Source organism: Cherax quadricarinatus, chromosome 25 (assembly GCF_038502225.1).
Source record: "Cherax quadricarinatus isolate ZL_2023a chromosome 25, ASM3850222v1, whole genome shotgun sequence".
Lineage (NCBI taxonomy): Eukaryota > Metazoa > Arthropoda > Malacostraca > Decapoda > Parastacidae > Cherax > Cherax quadricarinatus.
The window spans coordinates 39,571,356-39,594,121 of NC_091316.1; the positions used below are offsets into that span (position 1 = coordinate 39,571,356).

General features: G+C 43.5%; 1 protein-coding gene across 1 annotated transcript in view; it reads left to right on the forward strand.

The window, feature by feature from the left end:
• Nucleotides 1-22,766, forward strand: part of LOC128689899 (protein amalgam-like) — a 67,245-nt gene that overhangs the window by 16,230 nt on the left and 28,249 nt on the right. Inside the window, exons 2-3 of the mRNA XM_070088712.1 lie at nucleotides 6,043-6,253; nucleotides 18,680-18,838. Coding sequence (XP_069944813.1) covers nucleotides 6,043-6,253; nucleotides 18,680-18,838 — 370 coding nt within the window. The remainder of the gene's footprint in view (nucleotides 1-6,042; nucleotides 6,254-18,679; nucleotides 18,839-22,766) is intronic.

Here is a 22,766-nt window from a genome sequence, read left to right on the forward strand (position 1 = left end):
ATATATATATATATATATATATATATATATATATATATATATATATATATATATGAAAAGGTGCTTGCCAACATGCTAAGGGCTGCAACATCAGACAGGGAGACCCCTCATCTCCAGGCTGTGAGCGCACATCACTCCGGGTACTTCCTCCAAACAGTTCCTATGTCGACAATGGGAACACGCCTCGACCCTTAGATACATATATATATATATATATATATATATATATATATATATATATATATATATATATATATATATATATATATATATATATATATATATATATATATATATATATATATATATATATATATATATATATATATTAAATATAAAAGTACCAGCTCTATAGCTGGAATGGGGACCCTCATTCTCAGAGAAGACAAAAAACGTACCTCAGGGAAAACTCAAATTTCTCCCCGAAGCTGTTTGAATGTTTTCTTCTCTTACCACCCTCTCTCTACAGAGAGAGAGAGAGAGAGGGAGGGAGAGAGAGAGAAATCTAAGATCTTTAGTAGGACATGTGATTAAAAGATTCTTGATTTAAGTAGTAAGAAAAATGTGAGTATCATGTGAGTGTTGAGAGCGAGGTACCTGTCAACTAAATTTTTAGGCCATTTAGTGTGAACATCAACCCAGCATTAGCCAGTAAGCCTAGTGTTACTCTTCCCTTTCTTCTTACGGCTGTGGGGGACGTAACCGTGAGCTAGTAGCTATTGTGTGATCAGGACGTTGAATCATAAGTCCGGATCATAATTCTGTAACTACATCAGGAAGTGTTGAAATTCGCTTTCATTACAGTAGTGTAGGCTTCGATCCTAAATATTAGGCTTTACAACTTGCATATTTGGGACTAATTTTTAATGCTTTCAAGCTGCTTTTGAAATAATTGCTCTACTTATGGTTTCTGAAATTAAGACATGAACATACAGTGTTAACAGAAGCTTTCTTAATTTAATGAAACTACCTACGAAATTATTAGTATTCTGCAAATATCCACCCCACTTAATGTACGAGTCTCGCTCCAGCAGCCGTAAGTCAGCTGCGATCTGTATACCTTCTCGTACTTGTGAAGAAATGATTCATCCGAAAGCACTCCGATTGTTGCCTCTAGCAGCAAGAAGGTGGCTAGTAAGATGTAACTTTCCTAAGAGAATCCTTACCTGGAGTGTATCTGCAGGGTGTTCCAGGGGTCAACGAGTCTATCTGGGTGTTCCGGGGGCCAACGAGTCTATCTGGAGGGTGTTCCAGGGGTCAACTAGTCTGTCTGGAGGGTGTTACGGGGGTCAACGAGTCTATCTGGAGGGTGTTTCAGGGGTCAACGAGTCTATCTGGAGGGTGTTCCAAGGGTCAACGAGTCTATCTGGAGTTTTTTCCGGGGGTCAACGTCCCCGCGGCTCAGTCTTCGACTAGGCCTCTCTGTTAACTTGATTTTTAAGTCTTTCAATGTAACAACAACAAAAGTCAAACTGCTGATAGTGTCACAATTATTAAAAAAAAAAGAGACTATCTTTTTGAGTTGAATGAAACCGATAACAAAAGAATTTTCCCAAGATGAGAAGGCGTCAAGTTGAAGGTCGTTGACTCAGTGAAGACAACATCGGAAATTGCCGTCCGCTCTGCGTTAGTTTTTTGTTTTTTTAACCTTTCTCCATTTTAATATTATTTTTTTACATTTTCCAGTAACTTATGTGGCTTATGACATCCATATCATGCACAATGTTCATATTAGCCTTTGTGTACAACACAATACTTGCACTAACTGTGTCAACACTATATTGTTTATAAAACAATGATTCACAGCAACGTAAACACACACACACATGTCGAAATGCTTCGCCGTTCTACTGTTGTAAAATATGTTCACATATAGAGGCGCTGGTCGTGTTCCTAGAACTGTTGCAGTCTGTGGAAGTACCTGAAGTATGGCTCCATACACAGCTCTGTTTCACATTCCTTATTCGTGAGTGTACATACACGTAACATCTCTTCTGACTCTATTTTTTCTTGTTTGTGGCAGGAAGTGTGATTAGAAAGAGATGAAGTGCGGTGGCGCATTATGAGAGACAAATAAAAGTGGCGTGTTGCCAGTTTTCATCTGATATGTATTGTATGCATTCAGCATTACAATGTCCACGAAATCAACAAACACATCGTGCATGTCACACTTTTCCACCAAACTCTTGTTATTCGAGTAATCCATAACACAGCTGGTCTCACAATGGGTTCATTGGTTTCTCTTCTCACCTTTCCTGTGCCTTTCATTTCACGCTGATGGATCCATGTCAACAATGTCACATAATGTTTGTCATGACACCGATGTCATTGGCATTAAACACCTGTACTTCACCGGTACCAATGCTTTCTCTGAGCTATGACATGTTTACGCGTTCCACGCAGTGTACCACACACGTATGTCATGTTCTATATTTGTGTTCCACTTATCAGTGTATAATGAATGGCCCGTTACTAATGGCTCCATTATTTTTCTCAAAGCATCAGAGGAAATTCCTAATAACGTCTTGGTATCTTTAAGTATTTTCTTCCTTTGTTGTACAGTCAGATCCAATACCTCGCTACTTTCACAGACACACGAAACAAACGATTTGATACCAAAGCGTTTTATCTTGCTAGTAAAATATTACAAGGATAGAGTAGGTAGACTACCGTAGTGTACCTTTGAACAGGAGCAGAGACTCGTCGATGACAAAGTATCGGGAGGGAAGAAAGAACTCAATGAATTTATGTCTGAGATACATAAAGAGGCCCCTAATCTTGCCAAACATGCCACTTGTGTCGGACATTGTCTTGTCTGAAAAATGTAGCATACCAAGCAGCCGGATGAATCTGTTGACGGGGATAACATCACTGAAGCCCAGGGTACATATAATCTGTCAGTCGACCAATATAATGCAATACTGTACTTATTCACATGTGACATAAGCATGATTGTGGCAAAGAAGAGACATTTCTGCCATAGTTGTGTCTTAACAATTGTAAAGCCGTGATCTTGGTGAAACAAAAGTGTCTGCCATTATATATTGAAAGTATTTAATGGTTTCTGTCACTATTATCTGCATCAGGGGTTCGTCGAAATAGTGTTCAAAGAAATTAAGTTCAGAGGCTTCATTCCCGAGGGTACAGATGAGATGGATTTCACTCTGTGCATCGTCAAACTGATGGGGATCGGGCACAAAATGTGTATCCTCCCACCAATCTCAAACGCTTTCTTGTGATTGTGTACGGGTGATGGACGCGGTCTGGGGGCATTAGGTTAGTGAGGTTGTTAGGCATCTCCCTCTGTGGTTTGCGTCCCAGCAGCCACTGCCGCATGCATCGCTGGCTATGCCCCCGGCCCAGTACCCATACCCATGGAAGCACCATCATCCTCACTGTTACTCTCACTGGTGTCCAGTAACAGTAATAGTGAGGGACGCTACCAGACCACATGCAGCGTCGTATAAATTGATAATTATCATGACTATCACTTATCTTATCATCAATTGATAGAAAATCAAAGTCCCTATCACTGTCAATTATACTACTCACGTCTGTTTCCATACCACGAGAGATTATGAGCTTTCTTGGACCGTATGGAGGTGTTGTGGACACACAGCTCTGGGATCTGGTATCTCAGTATCTCGATTGTCACTTTTGATCACTTAACTTGAAGAATTCTTCATTGAAATCCACGTCCTTGTTGCTGGAGCTGTCAGTGGGCAAAATACATTCCAATGTCTACTATGCCTCGCCAAGGCATGGTAGACATTGGAAAAATAAGATGGTGTTCCTAAGATGCACTGTGGCCTCCCCGATTTTTTGTATAATGATTACACTGACTTCAGAGACTCATTTTCTTGTGCTTTAACTTACTCTCACTACAAATTTAGAGCAGCTAGAATTTATGCGTAGGTCTACGTAATCGACACTGGCTTCAATAATGTAGATCTACATGGAAGAAATTGAAAGGGTTAATTTAATATTCCTTCCTTTTCATAGAGATAATTTTGGCTATGATTTTTCTTTGCTTGTGGCTAATTGGAGTGAGGTCAATGTTATGTCAGAGAAACATATGAAAAACATGCAAATTAGATGTTAAAATGACTCACGATATCGTAAAAAACACGATTTCAAGCAAATCAGGGAACGGGTGGGGCTTGAACCAATGGCAAATGAGTCTTGAAACCGACAGTTAGAGGGAATATAAAGTGTTCGCCTTACAAATAACAAATGAAGAAAGTTATGATTTTATCATCAATAAACACTTAACTCACACATGGCTCTCTCATCTTCCATTACATTTAGCAGATCAATCTAAAATGACTAAAACTTACTCATTGGCGTCTTGCCTTTAATATTGTCTGGTATATTTTTGAAGGTAAAATACCAACGGTTAAATCATCATTCTGAATAAACCATAGTGCAAAATGCTCCCCGAGATCTAGTGCTGAAACACTTTGGCAAATTTGTATTGAAATTATACAGTCCATCAGTAACTCTAATACAATGAGTTTTGTCAAGATTTACATCAATAAAAATAAACTTAGAAATGTTAACAGCAATTTTGAGAATCAAAACAAAATACCGTACAATCACTCAGATGTCGTTAAGGCCACGAATCTAAATTATTTAGAGCCTTGGGTGAAATTAATTGAACCCCAGAACCTCTCTTAGCTTACTTAATCTTACTTAATGGTGCTGAATGTTGAAGACAGAGTAAATCAACTAAACTTGAGTTACCTTCATAAAATTGCTCACAGCCAGTGTCCCCAATATCTTATTGCCAATTTTGTTTTGGCCGGGAACCAATGCAATTATTGTACTAGGGAAAGGAAGCACAACGTTGCAGTACCTAGAGTCAATGGTCAGGCTACTCATATCAAAGCCTTTCACAGCATGAGCCAGTTCAAGAATTGAGCCAAAATGTACATATGGCTACAGAAAGGGAGGAGAGTGATTTCTTTTATGACAATAACTAATTTTACCTCTCCCCTAGTATATCTTCTTTTAGTGTGAAGATGCTTACACGTTTCTAACTTTTAAATATAGAAATAATTAGCACAAGAACCCCAATGGAAATAAGTCACTTTGTTTGACTTTTTTGGGTTATCCCAGGTTCACTACAGATATGCTGGTATGTACGATAATCTATGGATTGTGAATATCTGGTTAAACTCACTCTTGGGCCTCCAAACGGGTCGAGGGGTTAATTTAATTTTATTCAAGTCTATAAAAATGACAATTTTGATTCGTGCTTTAATGACATTTAATTGATTTGTATGATTTTGTGAGTCATTAGTCGTAGGATGATGTTGCTTTAATGCATACACAAGTGTTATAGAAATTTCTGAAATTAAATGGAATTCCCAGCAGGTTGAATTAATTACTTTTATTAAATTATCTCGAGACATGAGTGATGGCACCGTTGGTGGATATTGTCAGGCAACGTGTGATATATAAACATAAGTGATGGCACCTTTGGTGGATATTGTCAGGTAACGTGTGATATATAAACATAAGTGATGGCACCGTTGGTGGATATTGTCAGGTAACGTGTGTTATATGAACATAAGTGATGCCACCGTTGGTGGATACTGTCAGGTAACGTGTGTTATATAAACATAAGTGATGGCACCGTTGGTGGATACTGTCAGGTAACGTGTGTTATATAAACATAAGTGATGGCACCGTTGGTGAGTTTTGAATGCATGGCTGTCTATTTCCACTTCTCTTAAAAAAATTTCGATAACAATTGGTTGTTGACTCGTAAAGCCGAGCATAGCTGGTACCGTTCAGAGCTCTCCTTTCTGACTGAGACGGCGGCATACTCATCTCTGTGGACTCCCTCACTGAGTTTTCACATTTCATTCCTTTCATTGTATGCTCCTGATGCAATTGCAGCACGAAAGGCTTCGAGCAGCTTCACTACCTTCCTAGTGTGTGTGTGTGTGTGTGTGTGTGTGTGTGTTACAGGTAGCGCGGATTTACAAGGGCACTGGAGATAAAACTGTACTGACGGCGTATGCTTGCGTGTTACAGGTAGCGTGGATTTACAAGGGCACTGGTGGCAGAACTGTACTGACGGTGGCAACTCAGGTGATCACTAAGAACCCGAGAATCTCCAGCACTCAGGAAGCACAAGCCTGGGTCCTAACCATCACCAGCCTCACCAAGAAGGACCAGGGTATCTACATGTGTCAGGTCAACACCAAACCAGTACGCAAACAGATGGGTTACCTTCATGTTGTTGGTAAGTTTATATTTTTTTTCTGTTACTTGAAGTCAGTTGAATGACTCAGACATTTATTAATGATATTGTATTTCTTTTCTTTTTATTTATTATACTGAAACGAGAGTACTCAATAGATGTGTTATATAATATTCCTTGATACATATATCGCCGTTGCCTTCAAAGGTATATAGTCAGTAAAGTCAAGGTAAGTTGTAATGAACGACTGTTAGTGAATATACTGAGGAATGTACTGGGATTCGAACAGTGGTTCTGACATGTGGCAGACCTGCTGCATGCCAGTGTTGGTTTAGGTGATGGTAGTGTTGGTTACACTGAGGTTATGGCCGTGTCAGCAGATGAAAAGGTCGGTCCACCTGATAAGGTAGCTGATCCATATTTTGTGAGACGTCAGTCGAGTTAATGTGAGGTTCAGTTCACTTATGAGGAACGATACGGCTGATGAGGGGGAAGTACAGATGATGCGATAGATCAGTCCAGGTGATGCGAATGTCAGTTCAGCTGATTTGAAAGCCACTGAAAGGCCTCTGAAAGGCATTGAGTAGTTATGTTATAGTGTTACTTAAATACAGTGAAGCTGGGATTAAGACTTCCTAAACTGAGCTAAGCACATCATTACCAAGCTTCAAGTAGTACCTCACTATCAGGAATAGATAGACAACGAAAATCTAATAATTTTTAAACGTCTCTGGAATTTGAGACCATTTGGACAAGGTGCTGAGATATTTCATAGCATTTCATTGAATGTTTGACACTTTAGCCCAGGATGTTAACATATCCCTGTACCAAATGCGACTGCAGATGCTGCAAGAAAAGCATAAATATTATGACATGGGCAATATTTATCTTGCTGATCAGAACTGATCTCAGAGGATCTCTTGATGCTGATCAGAACTGATCTCAGAGGATCTCTTGATGCTGATCAGAACTGATCTCAGATGATCTCTTGATGCTGATCAGAACTGATCTCAGAGGATCTCTTGATGCTGATCAGAACTGATCTCAGAGGATCTCTTGATGCTGATCAGAACTGATCTCAGAGGATCTCTTGATGCTGATCAGAACTGATCTCAGAGGATCTCTTGATGCTGATCAGAACTGATCTCAGAGGATCTCTTGATGCTGATCAGAACTGATCTCAGAGGATCTCTTGATGCTGATCAGAACTGATCTCAGAGGATCTCTTGATGCTGATCAGAACTGATCTCAGAGGATCTCTTGATGCTGATCAGAACTGATCTCAGAGGATCTCTTGATGCTGATCAGAACTGATCTCAGAGGATCTCTTGATGCTGATCAGAACTGATCTCAGAGGATCTCTTAATGTTTATTTCTCTTGCTCTGGAGAAGTGTTAAATAGCCACTGCTTCAAAATTTATAAACCTTAGATTGAATATGATATATTTTTCTAATTTTGTATTGGCGTTTAAAACAAAAATAACCATGAACATTAAAATGGTATAAAATACCGACAGGTTGTTAGGTAAGACACATATGTAACAGTTAGGTATCTTTATTATGAAACGTTTCGCCTACACAGTAGGCTTCTTCAGTCAAGTACAGAAAAGTTGATAGAAGTAGAAGATACTTGAAGACGATGTAATCAGTCCATCACCCTTAAAGTTTTGAGGTGGTCAGTCCCTCAGTCTGGAGAAGAGCATTGTTCCATAGTATGAAACAATAGTATGAAACAATATTGTTTCATACTATGGAACAATGCTCTTCTCCAGACTGAGGGACTGACCACCTCAAAACTTTAAGGGTGATGGACTGATTACATCGTCTTCAAGTATCTTCTGCTTCTATCAACTTTTCTGTACTTGACTGAAGAAGCCTACTGTGTAGGCGAAACGTTTCATAATAAAGATACCTAACTGTTGCATATGTGTCTTACCTAACAAAAATAACCATCTTCAAAATTAACTAAAACGAATCGCGAAAAAACCTGTAAAGAATGTATGATATACCTTTTAAATTATGAATTAATTTTGTAATTAAAGAAAAATATAATCAAAGTTAGATTTGATAAATATTTCATGGAGAATTAATTAAAAATGCAATAGGTTAATTTTATATTTTCCTTTTATATTGTTTATCCCCTTACCAAGAGTCCGAAACGGAGTAATAAGGTGACTCCCTCATTATTTGGATGCTATTGTAAGGAATATAAATTCCTCTTTATTACTTTCAGTCACATCTCTCCCTGGATAATCCTTGATTATCCATAAGTAACGAAGATGTCCCATAATTCCCAAAATTTTGAGTGAACATCAGGAATCTTCACTACGTTATTTTTATTATCGCATTTTGTCCGTTTTATTCAAATTAATTACCTTGAGATCTTCTTTTCCAAACTTCACATTAACCTAACCTAACCTAACCTAACCTAAAATTAACTAACCTTACCTTACCTAACCTAAAATTACCTAACTTAACCTTACCTTATCTTACCTAAAGTAACTTAACCTAACCTAGCCTATCCTAACCTAACTTAACCTAACCTAACCTAAAATTACCTAACATGGCCTTACCTAACCAAACCTAAGCTAACCTAACCTAACCTAACCTAACCTTACCTAACCTTACCTTACCTTACCTAACCTAACCTAACCTGACCTAACCTAACCTAACCTAACCTAACCTAACCTTACCTAACCTTACCTAACCTAACCTTACCTAACCTAACCTAACCTTACCTAACCTTACCTAACCTAACCTTACCTAACCTAACCTAACTTGACCTAACGTAACCTAACCTAACCTAACCTAACCTTACCTAACCTAACCTAACCTAACCTAACCTAACCTAACCTAACCTTATCTAACCTAACCTAACCTAACCTAACCTAACCTAACCTAACCTAACCTTACCTAACCTAACCTAACCTAATCTAACCAAACCTAACCTTACGTAACCTAACCTAACCTAACCTGACCTAACCTAACCTAACCTAACCTAACCTAACCTAACCTTACCTAACCTAACCTAACCTAACCTTACCTAACCTAACCTATCCTAACCTAACCTAACCTAACCTAACCTAACCTTACCTAACCTTACCTAACCTAACCTTACCTAACCTAACCTAACCTTACCTAACCTTACCTAACCTAACCTAACCTAACCTAACCTAACCTTACCTAACCTTACCTAACCTAACCTAACCTAACCTAACCTTACCTAACCTAACCAAACCTAACCTAACCTAACCTAACCTAACCTAACCTTACCTAACCTAACCTAACCTAACCTTACCTAACCTAACCTGACCTGACCTAACCTAACCTAACCTAACCTAACCTAACCTAACCTTACCTAACCTAACCTTACCTAACCTAACCTAACCTAACCTTACCTAACCTAACCTAACCTAACCTAACCTAACCTAACCTATCCTAACCTAACCTTACGTAACCTAACCTAACCTAACCTGACCTAACCTAACCTAACCTAACCAAACCTAACCTTACCTAACCTAACCTAACCTAACCTTACCTTACCTAACCTAATCTAACCTAATCTAACCTTACCTAACCTAACCTAACCTAACCTAACCTAACTTAACCTTACCTTACCATACCTAACCTAACCTAGCCTAGCCTAACCTAACCTAACCTAACCTAACCTAACCTAACCTAACCTAACCTAACCTAACGTTACCTTACCATACCTAACCTAACCTAACCTAGCCTAACCTAACCTAACTTAACCTAACCTAACCTAAAATTACATAGCCTAAACTTACCTTACCTTTCCTTACCTTACCTAACCTAACCTAACCATACCTTACCTAACCTAACCAAACCGAACCTTACCTTACCCAACCTAACCTAACCTAATCTAACCTAACCTAACCAAACCTAACCTAACCGCAGGTTCTTTCCTCCAGTTCGACTTAACAAAACAATTTGAAAAAACAGAACTGAGCTTCCTCGAAGAACTCTAAAGACTTTCTCCAGTGATTTTGCTCAGCAAATTCACTTACTTTATATTCTCGAAGTTTGACGTAACTTTCGTGGTAATTCTCACTTTACATAAGTTAGGAGATACTTAACCATAAAAATGTTAAGCAAAGGAACGAGACACATTTGAGAGAGAATATGAGCAACTTTCACATGTGTTCACACACCATGGAGTGTGAGGGTTCAAGGTTCGCATGCGTTCACACACCATGTAGTTTGAGGGTTCAAGGTTCGCATGCGTTCACACACCATGTAGTTTGAGGGTTCAAGGTTCGCATGTGTTCACACACCATGTAGTTTGAGGGTTCAAGGTTCACATGTGCTCACACACCATGTAGTGTGAGGGTTCAAGGTTCACATGTGCTCACACACCATGTAGTGTGAGGTTCAAGGTTCACATGTGCTCACACACCATGTAGTGTGGGGGTTCAAGGTTCACATGAGCTCACACACCATGTAGTGTGAGGGTTCAAGGTTCACATGTGCTCACACACCGTGTAGTGTGAAGGTTCAAGGTTCACATGTGCTCACACACCATGTAGTGTGAGGTACAAGGTGCACATGTGATCACACACGATGTATTGTGAGGTTCAAGGTTCACATGTGCTCACACACCATGTAGTGTGAGGTACAAGGTTCACATGTGATCACACACCATGTAGTGTGAGGTACAAGGTTCACACGTGATCACTCACGATGTAGTGTGAGGTACAAGGTTCACATGTGCTCACACACCATGTAGTGTGAGGTACAAGGTTCACATGTGCTCACACACCATGTAGTATGAGGTAAAAGGTTCACATGTGCTCACACACCATGCAGTGTGAAGTTCAAGGTTCACAAGTGCTCACACACCATGTAGTGTGAGGTACAAGGTTCACACGTGCTCACATACCATGTAGTGTGAGGTACAAGGTTCACACGTGCTCACACACCATGCAGTGTGAGGGTTCAAGGTTCACATGTGCTCACACACAATGTAGTGTGAGGTACAAGGTTCACACGTGCTCACACACCATGCAGTGTGAGGGTTCAAGGTTCACATGTGCTCACACACCATGTAGTGTGAGGTACAAGGTTCACACGTGCTCACACACCATGTAGTGTGAGGTACAAGGTTCACACGTGCTCACACACCATGTAGTGTGAGGTACAAGGTTCACACGTGCTCACACACCATGCAGTGTGAGGGTTCAAGGTTCTCATGTGCTCACACACAATGTAGTGTGAGGTACAAGGTTCACATGTGCTCACCCACCATGCAGTGTGAGGGTTCAAGGTTCACATGTGCTCACACACCATGTAGTGTGAGGTACAAGGTTCACACGTGCTCACACACCATGTAGTGTGAGGTACAAGGTTCATACGTGCTCAAACACCATGTAGCGTGAGGTACAAGGTTCACACGTGCTCACACACCACGTAGTGTGAGGGGTTCAAGGTTCACATGTGCTCACACACCATGTAGTGTGAGGTACAAAGTTCACACGAGCTCACACACTATCTAGTGTGAGGGTTCAAGATTCACACGTGCTCACACACCATGTAGTGTGAGGTACAAGGTTCACACGTGCTCACACACCATGTAGTGTGAGGTACAAGGTTCACACGTGCTCACACACCATGTAGTGTTAGGTACAAGGTTCACATGTGCTCACACACCATGTAGTGTGATGTACAAGGTTCGCACGTGGTCACACACCATGTAGTGTGAGGTACAAGTTTCACACGTGCTCACACACCATGTAGTGTGAGGGTTCAAGGTTCACATGTGCTCACACACCATGTAGTGTGAGGTACAAGGTTCACACGTGCTCACACACCATGTAGTGTGAGGTACAAGGTTCACACGTGCTCACACACCATGTAGTGTGAGGTACAAGGTTCACACGTGCTCACACACCATGTAGTGTGAGGTACAAGGTTCACGCATAAGAATATAAGAACATAAGAACATAAGAACGAAGGAACACTGCAACATGCCTACTGGCCCATGCGAGGCAGGTCCAAGTCTCCTACCGGCTTAAGCCAATGCATCCAACCTAGTCAGGTCAGGTCACATTGACTTAAGGGAGGAACACGGCAACCGACCTGGTAACACAAACTATCAGGTCCAACTCACACCCACCCACATCCACTCATGTATTTATCCAACCTATTTTTAAAGCTACACAACTTTCTGGCCTCTATAACTGTACTCGGGAGTTTGTTCCACTCATTCAAACCAGTACTTTCCTATATCCTTCCTGAATCTGAATTTTTCCAACTTAAAACCATTGCTGCGAGTCCTGTCTAGGCTAGATATTTTCAACACACTATTCATCCCCTTTATTTATTCCTGTCTTCCATTTATACACCTCAATCATATCCCCCCTAATTCTACGTCTTTCTAGAGAGTGCAGATTCAGGGCCCTTAGTCTATCCTCATAGGGAAGGTTTCTGATACATGGGATCAACTTTGTCATCCTCCTTTGTACATTTTCCAGAGAATTTATATCCATTCTGTAATACGGTGACCAAAACTGTGCAGCATAATCTAAATGAGGCCTAACCAAGGATGTATAGAGTTGAAGAACAACCTGAGGACTCCTATTATTTATGCTTCTTGATATGAAGCCAAGGATTCCACTAGCTTTATTGCGAACACTTATGCACTGTTGTCTTGGTTTCAGATTACTGCTAACCAGAACTCCTAAATCTTTTTCGCAATCCGTAATATTAAGATCTACATTATTTAGTTTATATGTGGCATGGTTATTGTCCTGTCCAACATTTAGAACTTTGAATTTGTCTATATTAAACTGCTCAAACAGTGAGGGTTCAAGGTTCACATGTCCTCACACACCATGTAGTGTGAGGTACAAGGTTCACACGTGCTCACCATGTAGTGTGAGGTAAAAGGTTCACACGTGCTCACACACCATGTAGCGTGAGGTACAAGGTTCACACGTGCTCACACACCATGAAGTGAGAGGTACAAGGTTCACACGTGCTCACACACCATGTAGTGTGAGGGTTCAAGATTCACACGTGTTCACACACCATGTAGTGTGAGGGTTCAAAGTTCACACGTGCTCACACACCATGAAGTGTGAGGTATAAGGTTCACATGTGCTCACACACCATGTAGTGTGAGGTACAAGGTTCACATGTGCTCACACACCATGTAGTGTGAGATACAAGGTTCACATGTTAAGGTTCACATGTGCTCACACACAATGTAGTGTGAGATAAGATAAGATAAGATTTCGTTCGGATTTTTAACCCCGGAGGGTTAGCCACCCAGGATAACCCAAGAAAGTTAGTGCGTCATCGAGGACTGTCTAACTTATTTCCATTGGGGTCCTTAATCTTGTCCCCCAGGATGCGACCCACACCAGTCGACTAACACCCAGGTACCTATTTGCTGCTAGGTGAACAGGACAACAGGTGTAAGGAAACGTGTCGAATGTTTCCACCCGCCGGGAATCGAACCCGGGCCCTCCGTGTGTGAAGCGGGAGCTTTAGCCACCAGGCCACCGGGCCACACGTGTTCACACACCATGTAGTGTGAGGGTTCAAAGTTCACACGTGCTCACACACCATGAAGTGTGAGGTACAAGGTTCACATGTTCTCACACACCATGTAGTGTGAGGTACAAGGTTCACACGTGCTCACATACCATGTAGTGTGTGGGTTCAAGGTTCATATGTGCTCACACATGTGAGAGGCAGGAAAAGATATATTGTGGAACTGGAGCTGAAGGCTACAAGGAAAATGACGAGAGGCACTCTAGGTTGAGGAGAGACCCGGCAGGGTGAGGATGGACCCGGCAGAGTGAGGAGAGACCCGGCAGGGTGAGGAGGGACCCGGCAGGGTGAGGAGAGACCCGGCAGGGTGAGGAGAGACCCGGGAGGGTGAGGAAAGAACCGGCAGGGTGAGGAAGGACCCGGCAGAGTGAGGAGAGATCCGGCAGGGTGAGGAGAGACACTGCAGGGTGAGGAGAGACCCGGCACGGTGATGAGAGACCCGGCAGCGTGAGGAGAGACACGGCAGGGTGAGGAGAGACACGGCAGAGTGAGGAGAGACACGGCAGAGTGAGGAGAGACACGGCAGGGTGAGGAGAGACCCGGCACGGTGATGAGAGACCCGGCAGGGTGAGGAGAGACACAGCAGGGTGAGGATAAACCCGGCAGGGTGAGGAGAGACCCGGCAGGGTGATGAGAGACTCGTCAGAGTGAGGAGAGACCCGGCAGGGTGAGGAGAGACACGGCAGTGTAATGAGGGACCCGGCAGGGTGAGTAGAGACCCGGCAGGGTGAGGAGAGACACGGCAGTGTTATGAGGGGCCCGGCAGGGTGAGTAGAGACCCGTCAGGGTGAGGAGAGACACGGCAGGTTGAGGAGAGACCCGGCAGGGAGAGGAGAGACACGGCAGTGTAATGAGGGACCCGGCAGGGTGAGTAGAGACCCGGCAGGGTGAGGAGAGACACGGCACGGTGAGGAGAGACACGGCAGGGTGAGTAGAGATCCGGCAGGGTGAGGAGAGACCCGGCAGGGTGAGGAGAGACCCGGCAGGGTGAGGAGAGACACGGCAGGGTGAGGAGAGACCCGGCAGGGAGAGGAGAAACAAGGCAGTGTAATGAGGGACCCGGCAGGGTGAGTAGAGACCCGGCAGGGTGAGGAGAGACACGGCACGGTGAGGAGAGACACGGCAGGGTGAGGAGAGACCCGGCAGGGTGAGGAGAGACCCGGCAGGGTGACGAGAGACCCGGCAGCGTGAGGAGAGACCCGGCAGGGTGAGGAGAGATCTGGCAGGGTGAAGAGAGACCCGGCAGGGTGAGGAGAGATCCGGCAGGGTTAGGAGAGAATCAACAGGGTGAGGAGAGAATTAACAGGGTGAGGAGAGACTCAGTCGGGCGAGGAGAGAAGACGTAGGGTGATGAGAGACCCGGCATGGTGAGAAGATACCCGGCAGGGTGAGGAGAGACCCGGCAGGGTGAGGAGAGACCCGGCAGGGTGAGGAGAGATCCGGCAGGGTGAGGAAAGACCCGGCAGGGTGAGGAGAGACCCGGCAGGGTGAGGAGAGACACGGCAGGGTGAGGAGAGACCCGGCAGGGAGAGGAGAGACACGGCAGTGTAATGAGGGACCCGGCAGGGTGAGTAGAGACCCGGCAGGGTGAGGAGAGACACGGCACGGTGAGGAGAGACACGGCAGGGTGAGGAGAGACCCGGCAGGGTGAGGAGAGACCCGGCAGGGTGAGGAGAGACCCGGCAGGGTGAGGAGAGGCCCGGCAGTGTGATGAGAGACCCGGCAGGGTTATGAGAGACCGGTAGGGTGATGAAAGACCCGGCAGGGTGAGGAGAGACCCGGCAGGGTGAGGAGAGACCCGGCAGCGTGAGGAAAGACCCGGTAGAGTGAGGAAAGACCCTGGAGGGTGAAGAGAGACCGGGCAGGGTGAGGAGAGACCCGGCAGGGTGACGAGAGACCCGGCAGCGTGAGGAGAGACCCGGCAGGGTGAGGAGAGACCCGGCAGGGTGAGGAGAGACCCGGCAGGGTGAGGAGAGACCCGGCAGGGTGAGGAGAGACCCGGCAGGGTGAGGAGAGACCCGGCAGGGTGAGGAGAGACCCGGCAGGGTGAGGAGAGATCCGGCAGGGTGAGGAGAGACCGGGCAGGGTGAGGAGAGACCCTGCAGGGTGACGAGAGACCCGGCAGCGTGAGGAGAGACCCGGCAGGGTGAGGAGAGATCTGGCAGGGTGAAGAGAGACCCGGCAGGGTGAGGAGAGATCCCTCAGGGTTAGGAGAGAATCAACAGGCTGAGGAGAGAATTAACAGGGTGAGGAGAGACTCAGTAGGGCGAGGAGAGAAGACGCAGGGTGATGAGAGACCCGGCATGGTGAGGAGAGACCCGGCAGGGTGAGGAGAGATCCGGCAGGGTGAGGAGAGACCCGTTAGGGTGAGGAGAGACCCGGCAGGGTCAGGATAGACCCGGCAGGGTGAGCACAGTTCCGGCAGGGTGTGGAGAGACCCGGCAGGGTGAGGAGAGACCCGGCAGGGTGAGGAGAGACCCGGCAGGGTGAGGAGAGACCCGGCAGGGTGAGGAGAGACCCGGCAGGGTGAGGAGAGACCCGGCAGGGTGAGGAGAGACCCGGCAGGGTGAGGAGAGACCCCGCAGGGTGAGGAGAGATCCGGCAGGGTGAGGAGAGACCCGTTAGGGTGAGGAGAGACCCGGCAGGGTGAGGATAGACCCGGCAGGGTGAGGATAGACCCGGCAGGGTGAGGATAGACCCGGCAGGGTGAGCAGAGTTCCGGCAGGGTGTGGAGAGACCCGGCAGGGTGAGGAAAGACCCGGCAGGGTGAGGAGAGACCCGGCAGGGTGAGGAGAGACCCGGCAGGGTGAGGAGAGACCCGGCAGGGTGAGGAGAGACCCGGCACGGTGAGGAGAGAATCAACAGGGTCGGGAGGAACTCTGGAAGGAGTGTGTGAGAGGAAGCAATATTGGGTGGCCAGAGTGTCAACAAAGAGGGAAGGAAGGTAAACACATGCACGTGGACTGTCTGATAGTCTCCCCTCCAACACCTGCAGCACCCCAATCAACACCTGCAATCCTCTCCTTCAATAACTGCAACCCACTCCACCAACACTCGCAACCCTCTCCTACAACACCTGCAATCTCCTCCACCATCACCTGTAACCCTCTCCATCAGCTCCTGCCTACCTCCCCACCAACACCTACAACCCTCACCACCAACACCTACAGCCCTCACCACCAACACCTGGAACCCTCATCACCAACACCTGCCTCCCTCCATACCATCACCTGCCTCCCTCTCTACCAACACCTGCCTCCATCCCTATCAACACCTGCCTCCCTACTAATACCCACTTACCTCCCTACCAGTACCTAATTACCTCCCTACTAAGCCTGCCTCCCTCACTACCAACACCTGTCTCCCTCCCTACCAACACTTACAACCCTTTCCATCAATTTCAAAGCTTAAAGATGCACAAAGAAAGAAGGTGTGGAACTGAGAATAGTTGATGAGAATCTTGGAAGCAGGAGATGAGGAGTATAAACATCAGGAAAAAGGAGCCAAACCGAGATGGAAGTGAATAACAGATCCGCGTAGAGGACAAGAACAAGGGAGATAAAAGACCAAATAAGGTAAACATCTGGAGGAAGGAACATGAGAAGAAAGCCAGAAGCAGTACGATGCAGAGAGAGGAATAATACATATATGCGTGTTAAGGGAAAAGAATGAATAAAATATTAGAAGTGGGAATATCTGAAAAGTGAATAACATGGTGAGATACAGTGAAGGAGATATAGAGATAGTGAATAACATGGTAAAAAGGTGAAAAAGACAGTGAAAGTAAAGGACATGGTGACATCAGACAAAGGAGAAAGAGAGAGAAGAATGATATTTTATTACTCAGTGCTGGTCCAGCATCCAAGTCTAATATATAAATGATAATAATAAACACTAAAAATAAGTTGATAATAAGATACACGAGCAACAGTTGGGTATGTCTATTGAAATGTTTCGCCTACACGGTAGGCTTCCTCAGTCTAAAACAGAGGAGAATAAATTGTAGGCAGCATTGGTATTGACGAGGTAAATATAATGTAATCAGTCCGTCAACTTTTGAGAAATAGATTTGAGGTCATCAGTCCCTCAGCCTTCCAGGGTGAGCGACTCTCCTCAGCCTTCCAGGGTGAGCGACTCTCTTCACCTTCGCAGGAGAGAGACTCAGCAGAGTGTGGCGAGACTCGGCAAAGTGAAGAGAGACTCGACAGGGCTAGAACAGACTCTTCATGGTAAGAAGAGTCCTTCACAATGGAGGACTGAGGGGTTGACCATTTCTTCATTTCTATTACTCCAGCTATGATGGACTGATTACATAATCTTCACCTCGTCAACACTCCTGCTGCCAACAATTTATTCTCCTCTGTTTTTGAGTGAACAAGCCCACTGTGTAGGCGATACGTTTCTGCGGTAAACATACCCAACTGTTGCTCGTGTGTTTTATTTGTCAACTTGTCTTTATTATTTATCATTTTCAGCATCCCTGTCTTTGACCTGGATGCTGGACCAGGAATAACTATGAAAATATTCTTCTTCTCTTACGTCCCGTCTTGCAGCTAGACCTACTATAAGCCTACTATAAATCATCTTAACATTTCATCATTGCTGATCTGAAGTACACTAGTGTTAGTGGTGTTTTGGTCAGTAGTGTTGCTGGTCTGAAGTACACTAGTGTTAGTGGTGTTTTTGGTCAGTGGTGTTGCTGGTCTGAAGTACACTAGTGTTAGTGGTGTTTTGGTCTGTGGTGTTGCTGATCTGAAGTACACTAGTGTTGTGGTGTTTTGGTCAGTAGTGTTGCTGGTCTGAAGTACACTAGTGTTAGTGATGTTTTGGCCTATCTAGTGCCAATGGTCTGATATATGAGCGTATCAATAATATTTTCTGTATTCTTGCTAGTGCCTCCAGTGATCAATGACATGAGCAGCAGCAGTGACGTGACAGTGGACGAGGGCAGTGAAGCAGTGATGAGATGTGAAGCCAGCGGAGATCCCCAGCCAATCATACGCTGGGTCAGGGAGGATGGAAGTAGATTCACCATCAATTCATCTCTCACTGGTGAGATATCATCAATCTCTTGTTGTCATTGTCAGTTAATTTTTCATGAAATACCCAAAATATAACATAAATGTGTTATCAGGCTAACTTATAGTTTACAGTAAATGTAATGTTAGTTTTTGTCAGTTTTATTCTCCTAGAGAGGCTTTTGCTTGTCGAGATCTGTCTCTTCTTAGTAAAAAATCTTAGGATCTTCTATCATTAGTTCGATAACATCTCGCGCTCCTCATCATCTCTTTCATCGACATTTCTCTAAGAACATTTTTCTCATCAACATCTCTTAATCATCATTATTTCACTCATCAACATCTCTTACTTATCAACATTTCTCATTCATCAGAATCTCTCGCTTGTCAACATCTCTTACTCATCATAACCCCCCACTCACAATGTTACAGCATCTCTCTCACTGTAACACTACAGAAGCCGACAATGAGGGAGGTACCATGTTACGAGGTGCACAGAATAAAACTAATATTCTTAGTTAAGAATTAGTGCAGGATTTATATATACAACAGGAAACTACCTTTTCCTATTAATCGGCTTCATGTGATTATTTGTTCCTGGTAATAATGACATGAGCTTCCTTAATAGCTGAATATAAGTTAAAATAATTTAATTCAATAATCAGATCAATAACTGAATCAGTCAGATCAATAACTAAACTTAAGACAACTAGATCTCTCTTATTTTTACTAGTACGTTCGTACTGTAATGTAATGTTCAAGGTGAGTACACCACATACATAACAATTAAATTTTGTTAGAATAGCATAAAGCACTTTAATAAGCTTATGCGCATGTTCAGGTACATATGTGACATAATCAGGATAATTAAAACATGAGAGTGATAATTGATTGCCTCCTCACTGTAACACATGCAGTTCACACGATAAAAATGACTACTGTCCGCTTGTCTCATTCCTCTGGAAGAAAATAGGTAAGAACCCACGATCACCTACCTTTTGATCTTCAGTGAGAAAACAATGATTATCCACCCCAGGATGCGCGAGCAGCTGGATAGGTAAGCAGGAGTCACGTATGGTTTAACGAAAAGGAATTTATATATCACCACGCCGCAAGGTCTGGTGATATATACGTCTGGTGATATATACATTCTGTTTCCTCCTATGGAGGCAACAGTACGTACTTAAGCGGCTGATATAGAACAGTCAGAGACGACCCACATGAAGTACTAACCAGAGGAACAGTGACTGTCATTTCAGCCAGATTCCTTCTCACCCTTGAGCATCATTTAGAATCTATAATGTGAAGATCGAATCATTTAGAATAAGGAAAGCCCTGGAGTGGTCGACTAGTTGGCAACAACTAAAAGGCAGAAAGAACCAGCAAGGCAAACAATATTTTGAAAAAATGCGTCTTTCGTCCAACCTTAATATCTAAACCACACATTAGCATAAGAAACATGATCAAACATAGATATATATCAGAATTTATACACCAAAAGATATTTTAAGTAATCCCCACATCCACGTATAATTCCCACATCCACGTATAATTCCCACATCCACGTATTTTAAGTAACCATCACATCCACGTGTTTTAAGTAATCATCACATCGTAGTAAAACACTGAGCTTATATTTTATTTTGGTTCTCTAGATTTAATTTGATGTTAAGTTGATTCTATAGGTGCACCAATGAAATGATTCAAATTTTCTCTGATTCATCATAGTCAATCACCAAGATCTCTCAGTAGCATCTCTCACTCTGTAAGATCTCTCACTCAGTAGCATCTCTCACTCTGTAAGATCTCTCACTCAGTAGCATCTCTCACTCTGTAAGATCTCTCACTCAGTAGCATCTCTCACTCTGTAAGATCTCTCACTCTGTAAGATCTCTCACTCATCACGATATCTTACGCAAGATGTCTTGCTCATCACGATATCTTACGCAAGATGTCTCGCTCATCACGATGTCTTACGTCTGTCGTGTTATTACAGATGCCTCCCTCTTTCAAGAGTTTATATTAAGGAGACCCGTTTCCTTTACATAATTTTAAAAATCTCCCCTCTATATGTTATCGTTTTCTCGCCACTTTAAATGGACACGTTGTCCCGTGGAAGGCTACCTTATAACTGAAGAAACTTCTATATCACTAACAATACATTTACGTGTGTAAAGTTATTGATGTCACAGCGGAATATGATCGATATTTTTTATTATTGCCACGTTATTTTCGTTATAATATCAATGCTTGTGAGATTTTTCTGATGCTATAATATTCATCCTTCTGGCGGTGGGCACTGTTGTGCCTTTGGGCACTTTCTGTACCCTCCTCTCTCCCTCCCTCACTCACTCACTCCAGTGGAGACGGTCCTCTGGCAACGTACTTGCTTGGACATCCTCCTCTTTTCTGCAATTTTGCGAGCTCCTGATGATGTGTTGATTGCAATACGAAAGGCCTAGAGCTATCATTCTACTCCCCTTGGTTGTTTTGTATATATATATATATATATATATATATATATATATATATATATATATATATATATATATATATATATATATATATATATATATATATATATATATACAATGGTCCCTCGTTTTTCGTAATTAATACGTTCCTGGAGCCGTTACTATAAACTAAATTTACGATTTACGAATCAATTTTCCCCATAAGAAATAATGTAAATACAATTAATCCGTTCCTGACACCCAGAAGTATTAAAACAAAAAACTTTTTTAACATGAAATATGCATGTAGTACATAAACAATACAACGGGAAATGATGAATGAAACATTAACAGCATAACACTTACCTTTATTGGAGATTCTTCTTAGTGTATGGGAGACTGGAGGAGGAGGAGAGAGTGGATTGTTTATAGTTTGGAAGGGGAATCCCCTTCCATCAACACCTCAGGTACCATTTGCTTTTCTGGGGTTGCTTCTCTTCTCTGTTTCTTAATGCCACTAGGACCACCTTGAGAGTCACTGGAGTCCTGTCTCACAAAATAACTGTGGAGAGAGCTCTGTTTCTGGCGTCTCTTTAACACTTCCCTAAAATGACCCAAGACTTTGTCACTGTACATGTTGCCAACCTGGCTTGCAACAACCTTGTTAGGGTGATGTTTCTCCATAAAGCTTTCCATCTTACCCCACATAGTAAAAATCTCTTTAATTTCTGAAGAAGGCACCTTCTTCCATCTCTCTTCCTCCTCTGCAGCAAGATTCTGAGCTGCGATGTGTTGCTCTTCCCGCTGAAGCTCTTGCAGCTTCTCAGTGGTGAGCTCTTCATTGTGGTCTTCCACTAATTCTTCCACATCCTCCAAACTCACATCCAACCCCATGGAACTCCCCATTGCCACAACTGATTTTACAACAGACATAGGCTCATTAGGGTCAGTCTCAAATCCTTCAAAATCCTTCTTGTCGACACAATATGGCCACAATTTTCTCCAGGCAGAGTTCGAAGTCCTGGTAGTCACTCCCTCCCAAGCCATACCTATAAGGGTTATGCAGTGGAGGATGCTGAAGTGTTCTCTCCAAAATTCCCTTAGGGTCAAGTGAGTGTCTGTGATCACAGTCAAGCACCTGTGAAACATTGCTTTTGTGTAGAGTTTTTTAAAGTTTGCAATAACCTGCTGGTCCATGGGTTGGAGGAGAGGAGTGGTATTCGGGGGCAAGAACTTTACTGTGATGAACCCAAACTCCTCGAAAATTAGGTCATCCAAGTTTGGAGGATGAGCAGGTGCATTGTCCATTACTAGCAGGCACTTGAGATCCAATTTCTTTTTCAGGAGATACTCCTTCACACTAGGGCCAAACACTTCATTGAACCACTCGACGAAAATTTCCCTCGTGACCCATGCCTTACTATTAGATTTCCAAAACACACACAATTTACTCTTCATAACATTGTTTTTCCTGAACACTCTGGGATTTTCAGAATGGTACACTAGTAA